The 19,064-nt window shown below is 48.5% G+C and overlaps 1 protein-coding gene across 1 annotated transcript; it reads right to left on the bottom strand.

Annotated features, from left to right (window-relative positions):
* Positions 1 to 8,875: 8,875 nt before the first annotated feature.
* On the bottom strand, positions 8,876 to 13,050 carry PRR23E (PRR23 family member E). The gene is given in 6 exon segments (XM_058568128.1): positions 8,876 to 9,192; positions 9,195 to 9,351; positions 9,353 to 9,523; positions 9,525 to 9,595; positions 12,705 to 12,823; positions 12,953 to 13,050. Coding segments are annotated over 6 exon segments (933 nt in total).
* Between the last annotated feature and the right edge of the window lie 6,014 nt (positions 13,051 to 19,064).

Below are 19,064 nucleotides of genomic sequence, written 5' to 3'. Positions count from 1 at the left end.
TGATAAGCCCCAGGTGTCCTCGTGCTGGCCGGAGTGAGGGACTCCGTGGCGGTGTGCGCCTGTCTGCCGCCCCACGTCCCCCTCAGCCCAGTGCGCCCTTCCTGCACAGCCAGTGCAGCCCTGCCAGCCATCGGGTTCTTGCTGGAGAATGAGGTCAGCTGTCAGAGGTTTGCATCAGGGCCGGCCGACGCAGACTCCTAGCCTCATCACCTGGGTATCCTGAGAGCAAGGAGTCTGGTCTGTACCAGACTCCTCCTGGCTACCCAAAGCTTAGCACGCAGATATCCTCAGGCAAGACAGTCACACGCTGTCTGTGAGCTCAAGCCCCTGGGGCTCTGGCCTCCCCCTTGCAGGAAGGTTGCCTCGGGCAGACGGTGATGCGCCAGCACGGTCGTGGCCAGCATCCTCCCAGCCAAGGGCCAGACAGAGGGTGGCTCAGGGGTCAAAGGAGAGAATGTCTCCACAGTGTTCTGGCCAGTCCGTGGATCTTGACCTCCGATGATTTCTCCATCTGTGTGCACATTAACAAGCCACCTGTTCCAGCAACAAAAACGCACCTCTAACCCTCGCGAGGCCAATCAGCCAGGCCTCTGGTGTTGATGGGGATGTGAATGCATGAGGTGTGAGTGGCAGCCGCTTTGCAGTGCGGCTTTTCTTAAAAACGATGGCTGTAGGCCAGACTGTGAATTCTTAAATCAGCCAACAAGTGCCCCAGAGGTCACATAAGGCAACCCACAGGTGCGCAGTGTCAGACCGCGCGTTGCAGCCATCCCTGACCTGGCTCTCACGGGGGGCGGTGGGGTTGGGGTCACTCTGCCTGCTGCTCCTGACCCTCGGGCCCAAGCTGGTGCCTGTGAGTGAGACCCGGATTCTCCTTCTGGCTGTCCCGCTAAGACTGGCCACCAGAGTCAGAGAGGTTGCCATCCTCGAGCCCCCACGCCTGCTCACAGCCTCCCACCTCTCACCCCTGTCTGAGTCTGTGGCCTCCATGAGACGGGCTCATGGGACAGGTGGGCCCTTTCCCTACTTGCATGGGCCCCACTCGTCACCTCCTGTCATCTGCACTCTGCTCACACGTGCCTGGGGCACCAGGTCAGTCGGGCACTGCCTACCCCCAAAACTCCCGGAGCAGTGAGGAAGATGGGCCAGAAACAGACAGCAGCAGGATATACAGCAAACAGGGCGGGGGGCTGTGCTGGAGCGAGTGGGTGGGAGTGAGGGCTTGCCAGGGCAACAGTGAGGCCTATCCTGCAGGGTGAGTGGACTTCAGGCTGCTCGGCTGAGGGGTCCTAAAGCATCTCACCACCCTGTGATTCGGTGTCCCCATCTGTAAAGTGACGATGTGGCAGCCACCGCATAAAGCTGTGGTGCAGGCTGCAGGGCTGATGCACGCCGAGTCCTAGCCCTCGGCACACGGCACGCGCTCAGTTAATGGCAGCAGCTGTGTCGATTAGCAGCGTCAGTATTACCACTGTAAAGCTGAGGTGGGGAAAGGCATACTGGGCAGTGGACACTGTGTGCAGAAGCACAGAGCCAGGGAAGACTGGGGGTCTTACAGGGAAAGGAGAGCCTGGGCACTGGGGGAGGGGGTTGCAGAGCCGAGATCGAGGGGTGGGAATCTGGAGCCAGATGGCCTGTCAGAGGCCCAGCTCTGCCCCTTTCTAGAGGATGGCCTTAGCTAAGGTGTTCACCTCTCTGTGCCTCGGTTTCTGCATCTGGAAAATGGGGGTAATGATACCATCCCCCCTACAGGGCTGCAGTGAGGATTGAATTAGCTGATACAGGTCCACACCTGCTCCTGCAGGGTGCCAGCGCAGCACTGTCACCGTGAGTTTCACTGTGAGCCTGGTGAGGGGCGCTTAATCTAGGCTGGCCATGCAGGCCTGACTGGGGCTCGAGCAGAGGGAGCCGTCATCTGCACTGTCTTATACAGCGCCTCTTGAGAGAGAGGAAAGAGCAGCCTGCCATCCGGAAGCAGGTCTGGTGCTCCCAGCTGGGCGGTGCTGTTCTCCGTGGGCCATAGAGCATCTCACAGAGCACCAGCCTCAGACCAGATCTCTCCGCCGCCACGACGAGTGAGAGGACAAGGCCACTTCACAGTTGTATCTCAGCACAGACAAGACAAGATACCAGCACCCTGTCTCTTGCCACTGATTCTCTGCCGCTTATTTACCCATTACAGCTCGTCTTCATGCTAGTTTCCCCTCCCTAAAAATAAGATTTATCCAGAAACTCAGTCATGGAATTGTCTCTGCTTTCTGGAAATAACCACCCAGAGCAAACCCCCGCTTCCGTAGATGTTCCCTCAAACCACCCAACCAAAGCCCAAATCCAGTAACAGGCTCTTTCTGACACCCTCCCCTGAGATGCCCCACCTTCTCTGTCGCTGGAGATGAGCAATAAGCCCAACCTGTCAGCGGCAGGTGTGCCCCTGGTGGCCTCTGGCTGGAGGTGGCCACACTCTCCAGAGACTGGTTGTGCAGCTGAACCCAGTCGCCCTGACTTCCCTCTTGCAGAACCTTTTTCCACCCGACAGCCCACATCACAATAAGGGGTGACTAGCCAAGTAGCAAAGGGGAGAGCAGGAAGATTCTGGAATTCTCCCAACTTGGAGCCCTGTGTTGCAGTGGGCCTGCTCCATCCCTCCTAAGTCAGCATCGTCTGGGGGTGCAGGTCCTCAGGGACCCCCTCCTGCTTCCCTCCATTGCATTTGCATGTGGCATGGCCGGTCCTTCAGGAGACAAGCCCCTGGAGGTCTTATAAACCAAGGAGTTTATTTCAGAGAATTGGTTATTCAGGTGATGGGAGAGCTGAGAAGCCTGGGGACAGTGAGGCAACAGCAGGAAAGCACCACCACCCTCAGGGCTGAATGACAATGGGAGGATAGGATGCTACCAGAACTGGGATTCAGGGCATCCAGAGGGACCTCAGCTGGGCAGCCCAGGGGAGCTAGAGCCCAGGAGACACACAGAGTGGGAACCATCCTGGCTTCTCCCCTTCCTCCCACCCTCTGATCTCTCCCCAGTGCCTCCCATCAGCTGCCTGCCAGGGAGCCAGGGGAGGAGAGCCGGGAGATGTGGTCTTTGGTGCAGAGCAGAGCAGGAGAAGGACCGGCACACAGGCCCAGGGTGAGGTTCCACCCTACCCCCTGCCTCTGTGCACGTCACCTCTGGGCCCCTGGGAGGTGTGAGCCTCTCCTGGTGGAGGCAGGGTCAGCCCAGGTCAGCTGTGGGAGCGAGAAGGCAGCTTCCCCAGGGCCAGGCAGCCGACGAGTCCGAGACAGGGAGGGCATCTTGTTGGCAGGACAGTGGTGGAGGCAAGCTGGCTTCAAGGCTGGCAGGAGATGGCACGGGAGTGGGGAAACTGAGTCAGAGGCCTCCGAGGGAGGGAGACGGGGCAGGGTGCCCGTGGCTCTTTTGCAGGGCTGCGTCGCTCCCACTGGGGATGCAGCAGACTTCATTCCCAGTCTGCTCTGTGCGCCTGTGGACCTGAAGCTGCAGGTGGGGAGCGCAGGACCAGAGGCGGAGGCTGCTGAGTCCAGACGCCCGAAGTCCGGCCTCCAGCTCGGGCTCGGCCACAGTCGGGGGTCAGGGACTCATGTGTGTCCTCCTGACATGGAAGAGAGCCAGGGTTGTTGGCCCGAACTCCTACACCTGCCAGTCTCTCTCATTAACAGAGCAAGGCCAGGCTGGAGACTGAGCCTTTCAGCAGACAATGACATCCAGCAGACAATGACATCATCGCATTGTTCTGTTTTCATTACATCTGGTTTTATATTCTATGTATGGCAAGTGGCGCTGAATTCCCATTTACTCTAATGGTTATATTTAATATGTAATGCATCCTTTGAAAATATAGTGATTGAAGTAACAAAAGCTAATTTAAAATAAAATGCGAAGCACAGGAAGGTGGGAAACTGTAAGGTTGGCACAGGAACGACCCGAGTTGAGAAGTGAGTTAAGTATCTAAATGTCTGGATGTGGCCCCACAGGAGGGTGAGTCCCGTGGCCTCGCAGAGCGCGAGGAGCAGGGGGAGGTGGAGGGAAGCGCCCACTGGAGAGGGGGACAGACCCGGGTGCTCGCCCGGCCCGCCACGTCCGCTTTTCCTTGTTGGGCTCAGGTGTGCAGGCTGCCTGCTTTCCTCCCCTCCCCGCCCCACCCCTCCCCTCCCCTGCCCTGCTTCTGACCCACAGAACCGGGCCTCTGGTGTTTCTTAGGGCAGGGGCTCTGGACAGTGGCTGCCGACCTCCGAACACCCGACTGGGCTCCGACGTGAGCTTTGAGTTTCAAAGTCCGAGCCCTACGGGCAGTCTCCGGATGTGGTGGCCGGACGTTTGCAGTATCGCCGCTGCAACAAAACGGTTAGGCAGAATCGCATTTTGTCTACAAGGATAGCTCATTGTAATCCGGAGTGTCCTGACTTCCTGCTGAGAGTGGTGCCCACAGGTATTTTGGACTCTCTCAGGACGTGGCTGGAGCCCCAGTTCAGCAAGGAGTGCACTCAGGACCCCAGGCAGGGTCCACGGGGGGGCCACATGTGCAGTAGATTCCTGTCTGTCCACAGGGTGACCCCATAGTGTGGCCAGAGCACTGTGGGGGGCTTTGCATCTGGGAGGGGCGGTGGCGATGGGGCTAAGGATTTGAGCAACGATGAAGAAGAGGAAGAGGGGGCCAGATATGAGGCTTGGCTAAGTGCGCTGGACCCTGGACCCTGACCCTCATCCAGGCAGGGCTGACGCTGCAGGACTCGCAGGCTGGTGCCCTAAGGCTGAGCTGGGGAACCTGACCCCCTGGCCAGGCACTGGGCGCTAGGAGATCCTCAGCCCTGCAGAATAGGAAGTAACGAATAGACCACCTGCCAATACTTGCACTTCGCAGATATTGTGTTTTTTACAAGACCCGCCAACAAAAAGATCATGACTCGCAGAAGGCTCAAGTGATGGTCAACATTTTTTAGCAATGAAGTATTTTTTAATTAAGGTATGTACATTGTTTTTTAGACATAATGCTATTGCACACTTAATAGACCACAGTATAGTGTAAACAAAATTTTTATGTGCCCTGGGAAATGAAAAAGTTCATATGACTTGCTTTATTGTGATATTCACTTTATTTCAGTGGTGTGGAACAGACTATGTCTCCGAGGTATGCCTGTGTGGGATATTATGTCCAACAACTGAAGAATATTTCTTAAAAGTACACAAAAATATTTACTAAAATACACTATATCCAGTGCCAAAAGCCAACAGTCAACACATTTCAAAAATTATTTTGAGATGGATCATAGACCTAAACATGAAAGATAACACAATAAACCTCCAAGACAAAAGCATATGAGAATATGCTTATGACCTTGGAGTAGACAAAGAATTATTAAACAGGTTTCCAAAGCAGTAATCAAAAGAGAAAATACTGATAAATTGGACTTCCATAAAATTAAGAACGTCTGTTAAACAACAGATACCTTTTAAAAACTAAAAAAGAAAGCCACAAAGAAGATATAAGCAATTCTTGTATCTGACAAAAGACTTACCTATAGAATACATAAAGAACTTTTTTAAAACACACACACATACACACAACACAGCCCTAACCAAAGGGAAAAAGTGGGGAAGTCTGGAATAGTCACTTCACAAAATAGGATATGCAAAAGACCATATGATCTATCCTAGAACCCCCTAAAAAAACAGCTATAAAATATATTGTTAGGGCAACTGGGAATATTTAAATATGTTCTGAATATTGGACATTAGGAGATTGTTCATTTGTGAGGTATGATAATGATAAATGGTAATGTAGGAGAATGCCTTTATTTTTTAGAGATGCACAAGGAAATGTCAGACATCTGTAATTTACTTTGAAATGGTTTAACAGGTTGATAGGGAGATGATACACAGACAGATGAATAGATTAGAGATACAGGTTATACCATTTGTAAGTATATTTCTGTGTTTGAATAGAAACAGAAATGAAACAAATGTTGCAAAATAGTAGCAATTGTATCCAGATCGAGGGTATATGGGGATCCATTCTTCCTGTTACTCCTTACCATTGAAAATTCTTCAAACACAAATGTGAAAACAGAGAGAGAAGGAGCCAGAGCACTGCACAGCAGTGGGAGGATCAAGTGCTGTGCCATCCCCATCCTCCCTGCCAAGCGGCTCTGCTGCAGGTCCCGTCCCAGCTGACAGGTGACGTTTGTGGTTCTCTGTGCTTTGTTGTGCCTGGTGGAGCCAGGCCTATGGTGGACTTTAGCAACACAGAGGGGCTCCCCAACTTGGTCCGGGCTAGTCCTTGGGACCCTGTGGGAGGCGATGGACAAGGAGCCCAGCCACCTGAGGCCACCCCCACCCTCTACGACCTCCTGGGGGCCAGGCACCTGTGCACTTGTCATCCGCAGTCTCTCAGATTTGTCCAGACCTTTGCAATCAGTGTCAAAAGACAAAGGCACCTTCACAGTCCAGGAGAGGCCTTGGTCTGAGTGAAAGGCACACACATGCCCTGCTGAGAGAAAGCGCCATCCGGAACACAGCGCCTAGAGGGAAGCTATGAAGAGCAGGAGGGGATGATTTCCATTCTTGAGGAAGAAACTGCTTCCCAGGCCGAGGACCGAACAGAGTGCACAAAGGCCCAGTGCACGTGGCTCCCCATCTGAAGGGCTCACCTCCCTCTCAGGCCACGCTCACCGGCCCCTCCAGCTGAGGATCGCCTCACTGGGGGTCCTCCCCTCCACACACCCCCAGAAGCCTGCACTGACACCCCACCATAGGCTGGATTTTCCAGACACCCTCAGATCCCGGGAACTGAGGTGGGTTCTTCAAGGTTACTTCAACCTTCTACCAGATCAATTATTTCAAATTCCAAAACTATACCAAGAAACTTGCGAATTTTTTCTTTTTACTCCTTTTTTTATTTTTATTTTTTTTGTGAGGAAGGTCAGCCCTGAGCTAACATCCATGCTAATGCTCGTCTTTTTGCTGAGGAAGACTGGCTCTGAGCTAACATCTATTGCCAAACCTCCTCCTGTTTTTCTCCCCAAAGCCCCAGTAGATAGTTGTATGTCATAGCTGCACATCCTTCTAGTTGCTGTATGTGGGACGCGCGTGGCCTCAGCATGGCCGGAGAAGCGGTGCGTCGGTGCGCACCCGGGGTCCGAACCCCGGGCCGCCAGTAGCGGAGCGCGCGCACTTAACCACTAAGCCACGGGGCCGGCCCTTTTTTACTCCTTTTAAAATGTGCTTTTAATGATTTCTCTTTCAGGATCAGTATAAGAAATGCTGCTACTTAAGAGATTCAAGTTTTGTTCAAAGTGCTGCTTGAGGAAACTAGTTTTCAGGGTAGTGCACATACTATTAACATATGGATATTATTACTGAATAACTTGCATGTTAATGTTCTAGCTGTATTATAGAAGCAGTGTTCTCACTTTAATTAGTAGTCTATTACAACAGCAATAGTGAATGGAACAGTAATTGCAATACTATAAGGAGATGCACATGAGACATTTAAAACCACAAAGATGATTCTGGTTTGTCTGCAGCAATAAGAAGACAAACAGAAAATGTACTTAATTTCTCTCTTAATGGCGATGGTTTAAAAAGATACAAAAATAGGGCCCGGCCCAGTGGTGCAAGCAGTTAAGTGTGTGCGCTCCGCTGCGGCAGCCCGGGGTTCGCCGGTTCGGATCTCAGGCGCGCACCGACTCACTGCTTGTCAAGCCATGCTGTGGTGGCGTCCCATATAAAGTAGAGGAAGATGGGCACGGATGTTCGCCCAGGGCCAGTCTTCCTCAGCAAAAAAAAAAAAAAAAAAAGAGGAGGATTGGAGATGTTAGCACAGGGCTGATCTTCCTCACACACAAAAAAAGATACAAAAATAAAAATTCACCTGTAGGATGCATTTAAAGTGTTATATTTAGAGGGAAATTTATAGTATTAAAAATTTATATTAGAAAAGAATAAAGGCTGGGGCCAGCCCGGTGGCATAGTGGTTAAGTTTGTTTGATCCACTTCCACAGCCCAAGGTTCACCAGTTTGGATCCTGGGCGCAGACTTACGCACCGCTCCTCAAGCCATGCTGGAGTGGCATCCCACATAGAGCAACTAGAAGGATGTGCAACTATGACATACAACTATCTACTGGGGCTTTGGGGAGAGAAAAGGAAAAAAGGAGGAAGATTGACAACAGATGTTAGCTCAGAGCCAATGTTCCTCAAAAAAAAAAAATCCTTTAAAAAAAAGAATAAAGGCTAAAAATGAATTGACTAAGTGTCATCTTTAAGAAATTACAAAACGAACAACAAGCTCACAATAAATAAAGACATGAGGAGACACTTGAGAAGATGCAAGAGAGAATCAGTGAGTCGACAGTAGGTTCTGATAAAACAGACAAATCTGTGGTAAGATTTCCTTTTCTTCCTTTCTTCCATTAATACATACAATATTAGGAAAGAAAAGTGGGATACAGCAGATAATAAAAATGGTAGGAAATAGTATGAAAAACTTTATGCTGATAAATTTGAAGACAAATGAACTGTACTGTATGCATATACAGGTAAGGCAAGGTCTTGAAATATACTAATGAACAAAAAATAAGAAAAAATACAATTGATAGCACAATATCATTTATTTACATTTAAAAACACACAATGCATGCATTACCTCTATGCGTTAAAGGAGGGCCGGTGACTAGGGTGAAGAGCGGAAAGAGCACACGTGCGAGGACCCAGGGTGCGTGTGCTGTGAACCGAGGAGGTAGCATCACGTAACTCAGCACACGTTAAAATCATGATGTAACCTCTGGGCAGAGGGCACAGTAGCGCCCACTGGATCCCACAGGTCCCTAAGTGCTAGAGTGGATGGCGCCCAAGGACACATCAGAGCTCTAAGAGGCAGTGGCAGGCCCTGCAGGGTGGCTGGGGTTAGCGGGAGCATCGGGGACCAGGCTGGGGGTCCACATTGGGGGGAGGGGGCAGAGGGCGGAGCTCTGGGCTGGAGGATGGCGCAGGTGCCCAAATGCTGAACCAGGGAGCCCACTCTGATGGAGGGGCCTGGCGCCTCTTCAAGTGAGAAGCTCCTCTGGACGGCACCCCCACTGCAGCCGGGAGGGCTGAGCTGGCTGGAGTCCGCCATCCCACCTGGGTACAGTGGCCAGGGGCGTCCCTGCTCGGAGCTGGAGGGCCTGAGGAGTACGGGGCTGGGGTCCCATGGAGTAAGGAAATACACTGGAGGCCAAGGTGGCCAGGTGCTCGCTTCCCACGTGGGGATCAAAGCTGGAGACACCCGAAGGCCAGACTGAAGGTGCTGAGGCAGCTGGAGGGGGATGCCCCATCCAGAGATGACCACCAAAGGGTGGCCCAAGTGTGAGTCCAAGGGACCGGGCACCCCGTCCAGGAGTGGACGAAACAGGGGGTCCTCATGCCAGGCCGGCAGGCAGGGTCGGTTACAGGCTGGGCTCCCACACAGGCACAGGAGCCACAGGCAGAGCCCGCAGGTGCCCAGGGCTGTGGGGCAGCTGGAGTCACAGTGGGCTTCCTCTGAGATCTGGGATGCGCGGAGGGTGTTCTGCGCTGCTTGTTCCTTAGATGCAGTTGCATCTTAGAAGCATCTTAGATGAGGACTGCTCCCCAAAGCCGAGACACCTCCTGCAAGCGCAGTCCCCTCTGGGCTGATTCCACACGGCGCCCACAGGTGGCTCTTTGGTATCCGTGGAGTGAGCAGACAGAGGGTTAGAGATGGGGCCGGGAGAAGGGGTTTGGAGGGGACTGGAGGAGAGGAAAAGTTAGGGATGAGGAGATAGAAGAGCCAAGTTCAAAGCACCTTGGGGAGGATGAGGAGAGAGGGAGTGTCATCACAGGAACAGGAAGTGACTCTGTGCAGGAGGAGGGGTGTGTGGCATCCAGAGGAGGCCTTATCTTGGACATCAGACCGGAAGTTCCAAATTCTGTCTCATGACCCCACTCTATGCAGGTCACAGAGAACAAAGACGGGAGAATACCAGTGGCCAAGCACATTGGATACCTGGCGTGGAGTAAGAATTAAAAGATTAAGCAAAGTCCCCAAATTGATTGGTAAAGAGAATAGCAACGTCAGAAATACACAGAAAACCACCAGGAAGTGGGGTCTGCTGAGAGAGTTCCGGAAGAATTCCATCCTTGTCCCCCATCCCTCCATCACCACCTCCCCACAAGGCAGGATCTTCCCCGAACAACTTCCTCTGCAGTGTTCGGTGTCTGTGAACATGAGGCCTGATTCCTGGTTTTCTACAGGAATGTTCTGAATAGCATAATCAGCAGCAGCCACATCCAGCACTGCGAGGAAGTGGTGTAAAAGAAATAAAGAGATGGTTGAGGGGCCCAGCGGCCAGGAGGACACACCAGCAGTACCAGGTATTTCTTCACAAAAGGGTCCCTCAGAGGAACTTCCCTGCAACTTGGAGATGTTTCTGAAATCAGAATCGGTGCCCAGTAGTGGCTTTGGCTGTCTGGAGCGGCATAACCTACTTGACGAGGATTTGGCATAAAGTAGAGAGATGTTCAAGGGACCGTGGTAGGAGGAGACACACCCGGCCCCCAGCATCTCAAGGAACAGAGGCTGGTGTGCTCGGGCTCCTGGAGTTCTGAGGGGCCCGAGCAGCAGCAAAAGGAAGGTTGAAGCACAGCTGACTGGCAACGCCCCGCAAGCACCAGCCAGCTGAACAAGAGGATCTTGTAGGAGAAAGAAACCTGTCAGGCCTCCTGGCGTCCTGTCAGCAGAGCCCTGGGAGCAAGCAGCTGAGCAGTGCCCAGAGCAGATGAGGACTCTGGAAAAGAGGATCGTCGCAGTGCGAGGCTGGGGCAGGGAGGGGTTCATGGGGGGTCGGGGGCAGAGACAGATCACAAAGGTCCCTGTAAATGCCTGCCAGGACATCATGTACTGAGGACAGTGGGAAACGTTTGAGACTTTGAAACAGAAAAGTGGTACGACCAGCTTCATACTCCAGAAGCGTCTCTAAATCAGCGAGAGGACCACAGATGGGAGCGGCAGGCCCAGAGAAGGCAGATAAGCTGGAAGATGTGACAGCAATTGAGGGGCGGCGGTGCTGGAGCGAGCCAGACGAGAGAAGTGGGCCCTGCCAAGGCCCATTCGTCCAAGACCCTCTCGGGAGGCGGGGTGACAGAGCTGGCGGCTGGATGGATGCTAGGGGGAGGGGAGGAGGGGTCCAGGCTGATGCTGCAGTTCCAGCTCCAGCAACCCGGTGGCCCCAGGAGCCCTTCGCAGGGACAGGACACTGGAGAGGGTCGGGAGGGAGGCCGAGTTGGTCTGGGTGGTACTGTGTGATCCAGTTTATCCCTTCTGTCCTCCACCCAGGCAGGAGGAAGAGTCACTGAGGAGACCTGAGGTCAGAGAGCTGCCTTCCTCCTCCCCGGCGCCTAGGCTGCAGGACAGATTCGAGAGGGGAAGACCAGTGCTCTCTCCTGGTGGGGCCCTGATGTTGAGGGCTGGGAGAGCTGGGAGGGGCTCGGGGCAGAGCCTGCTGGCTTTACCCTGTCCCCAGAACATGTGCCTGAGGAAGCAACTCTCTCCTCCTGACCAAGAATGGAGTGGGGGGCCCGGCGTGGGGGAGAGGGCAGCAGCCCCAGAGAGGATCTTCTTTAGGGACATAAAGGATGCAGAGTGACAGTCAGAGACAAGAGGAGAGGTTGGAGTGTCATCCATGCAAGCTGGAATCAGTAGGAGGAGGGCCCAGCTAAAATGCCAGATGGGGACCAGCCCACCCACCCTCCTAGGGCCTTGGTGCAAAGTCAACTCCACTCCCTGCCCCACTGCAGGAGTGACTTCTGGAAAGGGGGCCTGAGGAGGCTGGGGACGTGCTGTGAAGGGCAAAGTGACTGTGGCTCCCCGGCACGGAGGAGGAAACGCTTTTTCACAACAGCCCAAGTGGCTCTAGATGGAAAATAAGTTCAGCTCCAGGTAAGTATACATTTCTATACATGGACTGGGGGGTTGTGACACGTGTGCCCCTCTCAGGGTCACCGCATCTTCTATAGAAATTAACGTTCAAAAGTTCCTACAGGTTTCTCAGAAACTTATATGATGGAGGAGGTCATTTGTGCGTGACACCAGGGCCAGAAAATAAAGAGATAAAGTTGGCTTTTTAAAAACTACACATCTGGTTAAAAACTAAAAATACAAAAATAACATGTTCAAAATCAAAAGACAAACCACAAGATGGGGAAGATGTTTCCAACATATGGCAGAAAGAGCTAATAATATGTCTAATATGGAAAGTGGCTACCAGTCCACAGCAGGAAAATGAGGAACTCATCAGTAAAATGGGAGAGGGCCGCCGCCAGTCCGTCACGGAGTCAGTCCATGCGGGTCATTTATCTCGTGAACAAGTCCCGCCTCACTCATACCTTTAAAAGGTCAAATTTCGAAAGGAATAGAACTTTGATTTTTACCACTAATTTGATCAAGAATAAAGCCCGACACTAGTACTTCAAAGGCTATGGAGAAAAAGCACGGGCGGGGTCCGGGTTGGAGGAGCCAGCATTGTGTCCTGTGTGGGAGTTCCACTGGCCGTAACTAACGAAACGGAAAATCCGATCCCCCACCCACGAATTCCCCTTCTAGGACCCAGACACCTTGGCTGTGTCTCGGGGGGCACTTCAGATTGACTTGATCCAGAACCCCTGGGGTAGGCGTGGGGGCTCCGGGGCAGACCTGCCGGACACGCCTTGGTCTTGGCCTCTACGAGCCCCCGAGGCCCAGCCCCCAGCTCCGGCGAGGCTGCCGCGAGGCTGCGTGGTGGAGGCGCAGGGCCGCGGGCGGGCGGGCGGGCTCTGCTCCAGCGAGGGGGGCAGGTGGAGGGAGCTGCCTCGTAAGGGTGCGGGTGTGGGGAGGACGCTTCTAGTCCTGCTTAGCTGCTGGGTAAGAGGGGAAGGGGTGGGGATGGAGGAGAGGGAGATGACCGGGGTGGCGGTGGCGTGAGGCCTGCGGACTCTTCACCAGCGAAGACGACCGTCCCGCACCCCACGCCGCTCGGCTCAATTTGTTCTTTATCCAACATACTCACTTGGTTTTCCTACAACGTCTCCTTCCAGCGAAGTCCCTGGAACGCTTGAGGCTTTGGCGGTGGCCGCTGAAATGGTCTGTGAAGAGGTCTCGGGCCCCCGAGGGGAGGCTGCAGCCACACGTCAGGCCCCCTGCGCCCGACGATGCGCGAACGTCCTGGACGAGGACCAGGGGGGCGGCCCCTCCCGGGGCTGCGGCTCCCACAGGCCCTTTCATAGAATATACAGTTTCGGGGTGGGCCTGGGCTCCGAGGAGATCCTGTCAGGTGGGCAGCGTCCCTATGATGCAATCATAGAAGAGTAAGCTCAATCAAGCGTGGCTTGATTGGGTTGTCTGCTTACCCGAGAAATGAAGGCATAACTAAATTGAACTAAAGGCCAGCCCGAGAGGGGGCGGGGGTGTCACCAGGGTGTGAAAATGACCTCCTCATAGGGTGGAGGGATCAGGGAGAATCCCAGGCGGAGGTGGCTTTTAGCGGAGTCCCATGGGCCTCAGCTGCGTTGGGGGAGGGGGAGGTGCAGGGAGAGGGAACAGAAGATGCAAAGGCACAGAGTCCCCCAGAGAGGTCTGAGCACGGCCACGTTTGGAGGAAGATGGAGCCACATGGTTGGTGGCTGCCCCTCCCAGGGCCTTGTGCATGGGGCTCGAGGTATGTGTCCCCATCCAGGAGCAGTGGGACCCTTGCAGACCTCTTTTAAAAAATTATTTTGTCGAAATCACATTGGTTTATAACATTGTGTAAATTTCAGGTGTACGTTATTATATTTCAGCTTCTGTAGAGACTGCATCATGTTCACCACCAAAAGTCTAGTTTCCGTCCCTCACGACACATAGGTGCTTCTTCTCCCCTTTCACACTCCCCCAGCCCCCTTCCCCTCTGATAACCACCAATCTGTTCTCCTTATCTCTGTGTTTATCTTCCACATATGAGTGAAATCATACGGTATGTGTCTTTCTCTGTCTGACTTATTTTACTTAGCATAATCCCCTAATTCAAAAGGATATAAAAGATATAAACACTCCTATATTCATCGCAGCATTTTACACAATAGCCAAGACTTGGAAGCAACCCTAGTGCCTATCAGTGGATGAATGGTTGAAGAAGATGTGGTATATACATACAATGGGATACTACTCAGCTATAAAAAGGACAAAATTGTGCCATTTGCAACAACAAGGACGGACCTTGGGGGTATTATGCAGACTTTTAATCAGAAGCAGTGATGTGCTTAGCAGGGACTGATCCAGATTTTGACCTGAAGCTGGATCAGGGCCGTCCCTTAACAAGAATTCAAACATTCTGAATGTGCATCCTCTGTTGGGTATGATCATTTAGGCATATGCATAATAATCCCCATTATTTCTGGTGTTTAATGAGAGCTTACTGTGTGCCAGGCTCTGTTCTGAACACTTCACCTGTACTGACTGTTTTAATCCTCATGTCACCCTGTGAGACCCGCCATAGTACAACCAGCAGGATCCAGAAAATCCAATTGCTTGAAATGTGGGGCTGCATTTTTTTTTTATGAGGTTAATATGAATTCTGTAAGGTCATGAGAAGTGCTACAGTAAACATAGCGAAATGTAGACAGGTCAACACTGATCCTCCCAAAGGGTCGGGAGCAGCCACTCTTAGGACTCTATTAGGATTGGTGCCGACATGGGCTCTGGCTCTGTTACTTCCCCCATTTTACAGATGAGGCTATGTCACAGTAAGGAGTGTAGAATTTGCACCAAGGCTAGTTGCTCCAATTTCCATACTTCTAGTCACAACACCATACGGCTTGTGTACATACAAAAACTTGTACAAAGGCAAGATTTTACATGCCTTATTCAAATCCTTTGTATCCCATACAAAATGCCACCGCTCTTGTGAGCCAGCCCTCTCCCAGAGCCTGGGCTCCCTGCGGGTACTGATGTCACTGTACCGTCCCTGCCCTTTCAGGCCAGAAATGGCGAGGACTCCCATGGTCCATAGTCCTGGGTGCTTTACCACTCCTTGGTTTCCTTACCTCCTCCCAGGCCTCTGAAAAGAGTTCATTCATTAAACAGTAAACATTCTTCAATGAACCACTTGAATGTTTCACACATGAGCCTTGACTGATACGCTTTCGTTATATTCTTCAGAATACAATTCTGAGCTGTGAGTTATATCTTGTCTGATACCACCATTACCATACCTGCTTTTGTTGAGTCATCAGTGTTACCGGTCAGTATTTATCTCTTGATAAATATAAATAGTTTTATCCATTCATGTTTAATTACCTTAAATTAGTAAATCAATAGCTATATTGTCTCTCCAAGGAAACAAGATTCCTAGCACCAATTTTGTACTACCCTCTCATATATCCCTAACATCCTATATTGATGTTTGGAATCTTAGCTTGATCTTGATGACTGTTCACTGCTGCTTTATGACTCAGAAATTTCTTTCTGGATTCACTTCCTTTAACATTTTTATTCTATAATTTCTGTAATATAACATATAATTCACATAATTCTATAATTTCTATTCTGTAATTTGTTATATAAGGACCTGTACATGGTAAAATTTGGAGAGTTTTTATATATGAAAGCTGGTCTCATTCTCAGTTTTGGTGGAGAGTTTGGTTGGGTATGGAATTCTAGGTACAGAGTTACTTGGTCTTAGCAAGTAACTCTTTGAAATATTGTTTAATTAACCTCTTGCGTCCACTTTTGCTGCTGAGAACTGTGATTTTTATCAGAATCTCTTTCCTTATGAATAGTGCTTTTCCTCCTGGTAACTAATACTAGAGTCTCTTCATCCCTTCATATTTTGACATGTCATTGGAATGTAATTATGATTCATTTTTGTTCCAGGGTGGTTTGCTCTGCTACACACTTGGTGTGATCTATCTATTTGAAGATTAATTTCTTTTTTCAGTTTTAAACATCATTAACATTCATTCTGTTGATTAGTAAACCACCAGTATCACCAAAGAAAATCAATTTCTGATGCTTTCTGTGGAATTAAGTCAGAAATAGCCAAGACAACCTTAGAGAAGAATAAAGGTGGAGAACTTACACTATCGGATTTTAAGACCTTCTATGAAGCTATAGCAAATAAGTCAGCGTGATATATATATAGGAATAGACAAATAGGTTAATAAAACAAAATATTGAATCCATAAACAGAGCCATTCATGATTTTCAACAAAGGTGCTAATGGTTCGATGTATAAATGAAATACTTTTCAATAAATGGTGCTGGAACACATGGATATCCATATTAAAAATAAATAGATAAGCCATGCATCACACTATACACAAAATTAATTTGAAATGGTTCATAGACTTAATTTCAAAGATAAAATAATAAAACTTCTACAAGAAAAAATAAGAATGTTTATTTCTTAGTTTTGAGAAAGGGACTTTGGCTATATAAGATATTTAAAATTAGAGGAAGCTAGATAAAGAGTTCATGTGAATTCTGTACTATTTTTTGCAACTTTTCTGTAAAACTATAATTATTTTAAAATAAAACGTTAAAAAATCAGGCATAACTTTACAACTTTGGGATAGGCAAAGATTACCTAAATAATAAACAAAAATTACTATCCAAAAAAGAAAATATTGATATATTTGACTCCATTAAAATAAAGAACTGTTCATCAGAAGACACCATAAAGAACTAGCTACAGACTGGAGGAAGATGTTTGTAATACATGTATCCAACCAAAAATATACAGTAAGAATTCATAAAGAACTCTTACAAATCAATAAGAGAAATATAGCCTCATTTAGAAATGAGTTTGACTTGACAAAGAGAATATCCAACCAGCCACTAGGCATATGAAAATGTGCTCAACATCATTAGTCATAAGGGAAATGCAATTTAAACCAAAATAAGATATCGCTACACATCCAGTGGAATGGCTAACATCAAAAAGACTGACATTATTCAGTGCTGATAATCATGTGGAGGAACTGGAACCCTCAAAGTTTGATGGTGGGACTTTAAATTGGAATAATGCTTTGGAAAACTGTTTTCCAGTACCTTATAATGCATAAACTACACTCTTAGGTATATATCAGAAAAAAAAAAAATGCGTGAGTCCACAAAAGATATGTACAGGAATGTTTATAGCAACTTTATTCACAAAAGATAAAATTGGAAACAACTCAAATATCCATCAACAGTAAAATGTTATAAATAGTGACACGTTAATACAACAGAATGATATACAGCAATAAAAACAAATGTACTGTAACAAGAGGGATGAATCTCATAGACACTGTGTTGAGCTAAAGAAGCCAGACATAAAGGAGTTCCTCCTGTATGATTTCAGTTATAGAAAATTCAAGAACAGACAAAAAATAATTCATAGTGATAGAAGTTACCCTCAGAATGGGGATGGGGTGAATTGAAAGGAAGGGACACATGGGAACCTTCTGGGGACTGGGGATAATTTATATCTTGATCTGAGCTATGGTTACATGTGTGTCTACATATATAAAAATTCCTTGACATAATGAGAGTTCCAGAGGGAGAGGTGAGCAAAAATGGAGAGCAGAAAGAATATCTGAATAAATAATGGCTGAAAACTTATCAAATTTTATGAAAAACAAACTTCACATCCAAGAAGCTCAGTGAAGTCCAAGTAGAATAAACTCAGAGATCCACACATAGACAGATTATGATCAAACCACTGAAAGCCAAAACCAAAGAGACAATCTTGAAAGTAGCAAAAAAGAAGCAACTTATCATGTACAAGAGATCCTCAGTCAGAGCAACAGAAATCATGGAGACAATGGGATGACGGATGAGATCATCAAAGCTCTGAAGAAAAAGAGCTATCAATCAAGAATTCTATATCCAACAAAAATATGTTCAAAAATGAAGACTGGGGCTGGCCCAGTGGCGTAGTGATTAAGTTTGCGTGCTCTGCTTCAGCAGCCTGGGGTTCACAGGTTTGAATCCTGGGTGTGGACCTATGCACCACTAATTAAGCCATGCTGTGGTAGGCATCCCACATATAGAGCAGAGGAAGATGGGCACGGATGTTAACCCAGGGCCAATCTTCCCCAGTGGAAAGAGAAGGAATGGCAACAGCTGTCAGTTCAGGGCTAATCTTCCTCACACACACAAAAAAATGAAGACTAAATTAACACATACTCAGATAGACAAAGACAAAGAATTCATTGCTAGAAGACCTGCCTTACAAGAAATACTAAGAGGAGTCCTTCAGCTGAATGAAAGGACACTAGACAGTAACTCAAATACACATCAAGAAATAAAGCACACCAGGAAATGTAACTACATAGGTAAATATGAAAGACGGTATAAATATACCTTTTTGTTTATAGCTCTATTTTTCTCTATCCAATTTAAAAGACAACTACAAAAATCTCTGTTGTTGGGCACACAGGGTATGGATATATAATTTGTAGGACAATAAGCACAAATGTGGGAGGGGACAGAGCTTTATAGAAGCAAAGTTTTGTACATTATTTAAATCAAGTTTGCATTGATCCAAACTAGATTATTATAATTAAAAGTGTTAATTGTAATCCCCAGGGCAACCACTAAGAAAATAACTCCAAAAAATACAGTAAAAGAAATGACAAGGAAATTAAAATTATACATTGGAAAATATATATTTAATACAAAAGAAAGCAGTAATGGAGGAATAGAGGAACAAAAAAAAAAAACCCATAAGACATACAAAAAACAAATAGCAAAATAGCAGGCATAAATCCTACCTTAACACTTTTAATTTAATTACATTTTATTACATTAAATGTAAATAGATTAATCATTCCAACTAAAAGGAAAAGGATTTGAAAAAAACATGATCCAACTATACTCTGTGTACAAAAGATACACTTTAGATTCAAAGATACAAATAGCTTGAAACTAAAAGAGTGCAAAAATATATACCATACAAACAGTAACCAAAAGAGAGCTGGAATGGCTATACCAACATCAGACAAAAGAGATTGTAAGACAAAAGTTGTGACCAGAGACAAAGAATGAACATTTTATAAT

This window comes from Diceros bicornis, chromosome 2 (assembly GCF_020826845.1).
Source record: "Diceros bicornis minor isolate mBicDic1 chromosome 2, mDicBic1.mat.cur, whole genome shotgun sequence".
Taxonomy (NCBI): Eukaryota; Metazoa; Chordata; class Mammalia; order Perissodactyla; family Rhinocerotidae; genus Diceros; species Diceros bicornis.
This window is presented reverse-complemented; position numbering and strand designations above follow the sequence as displayed.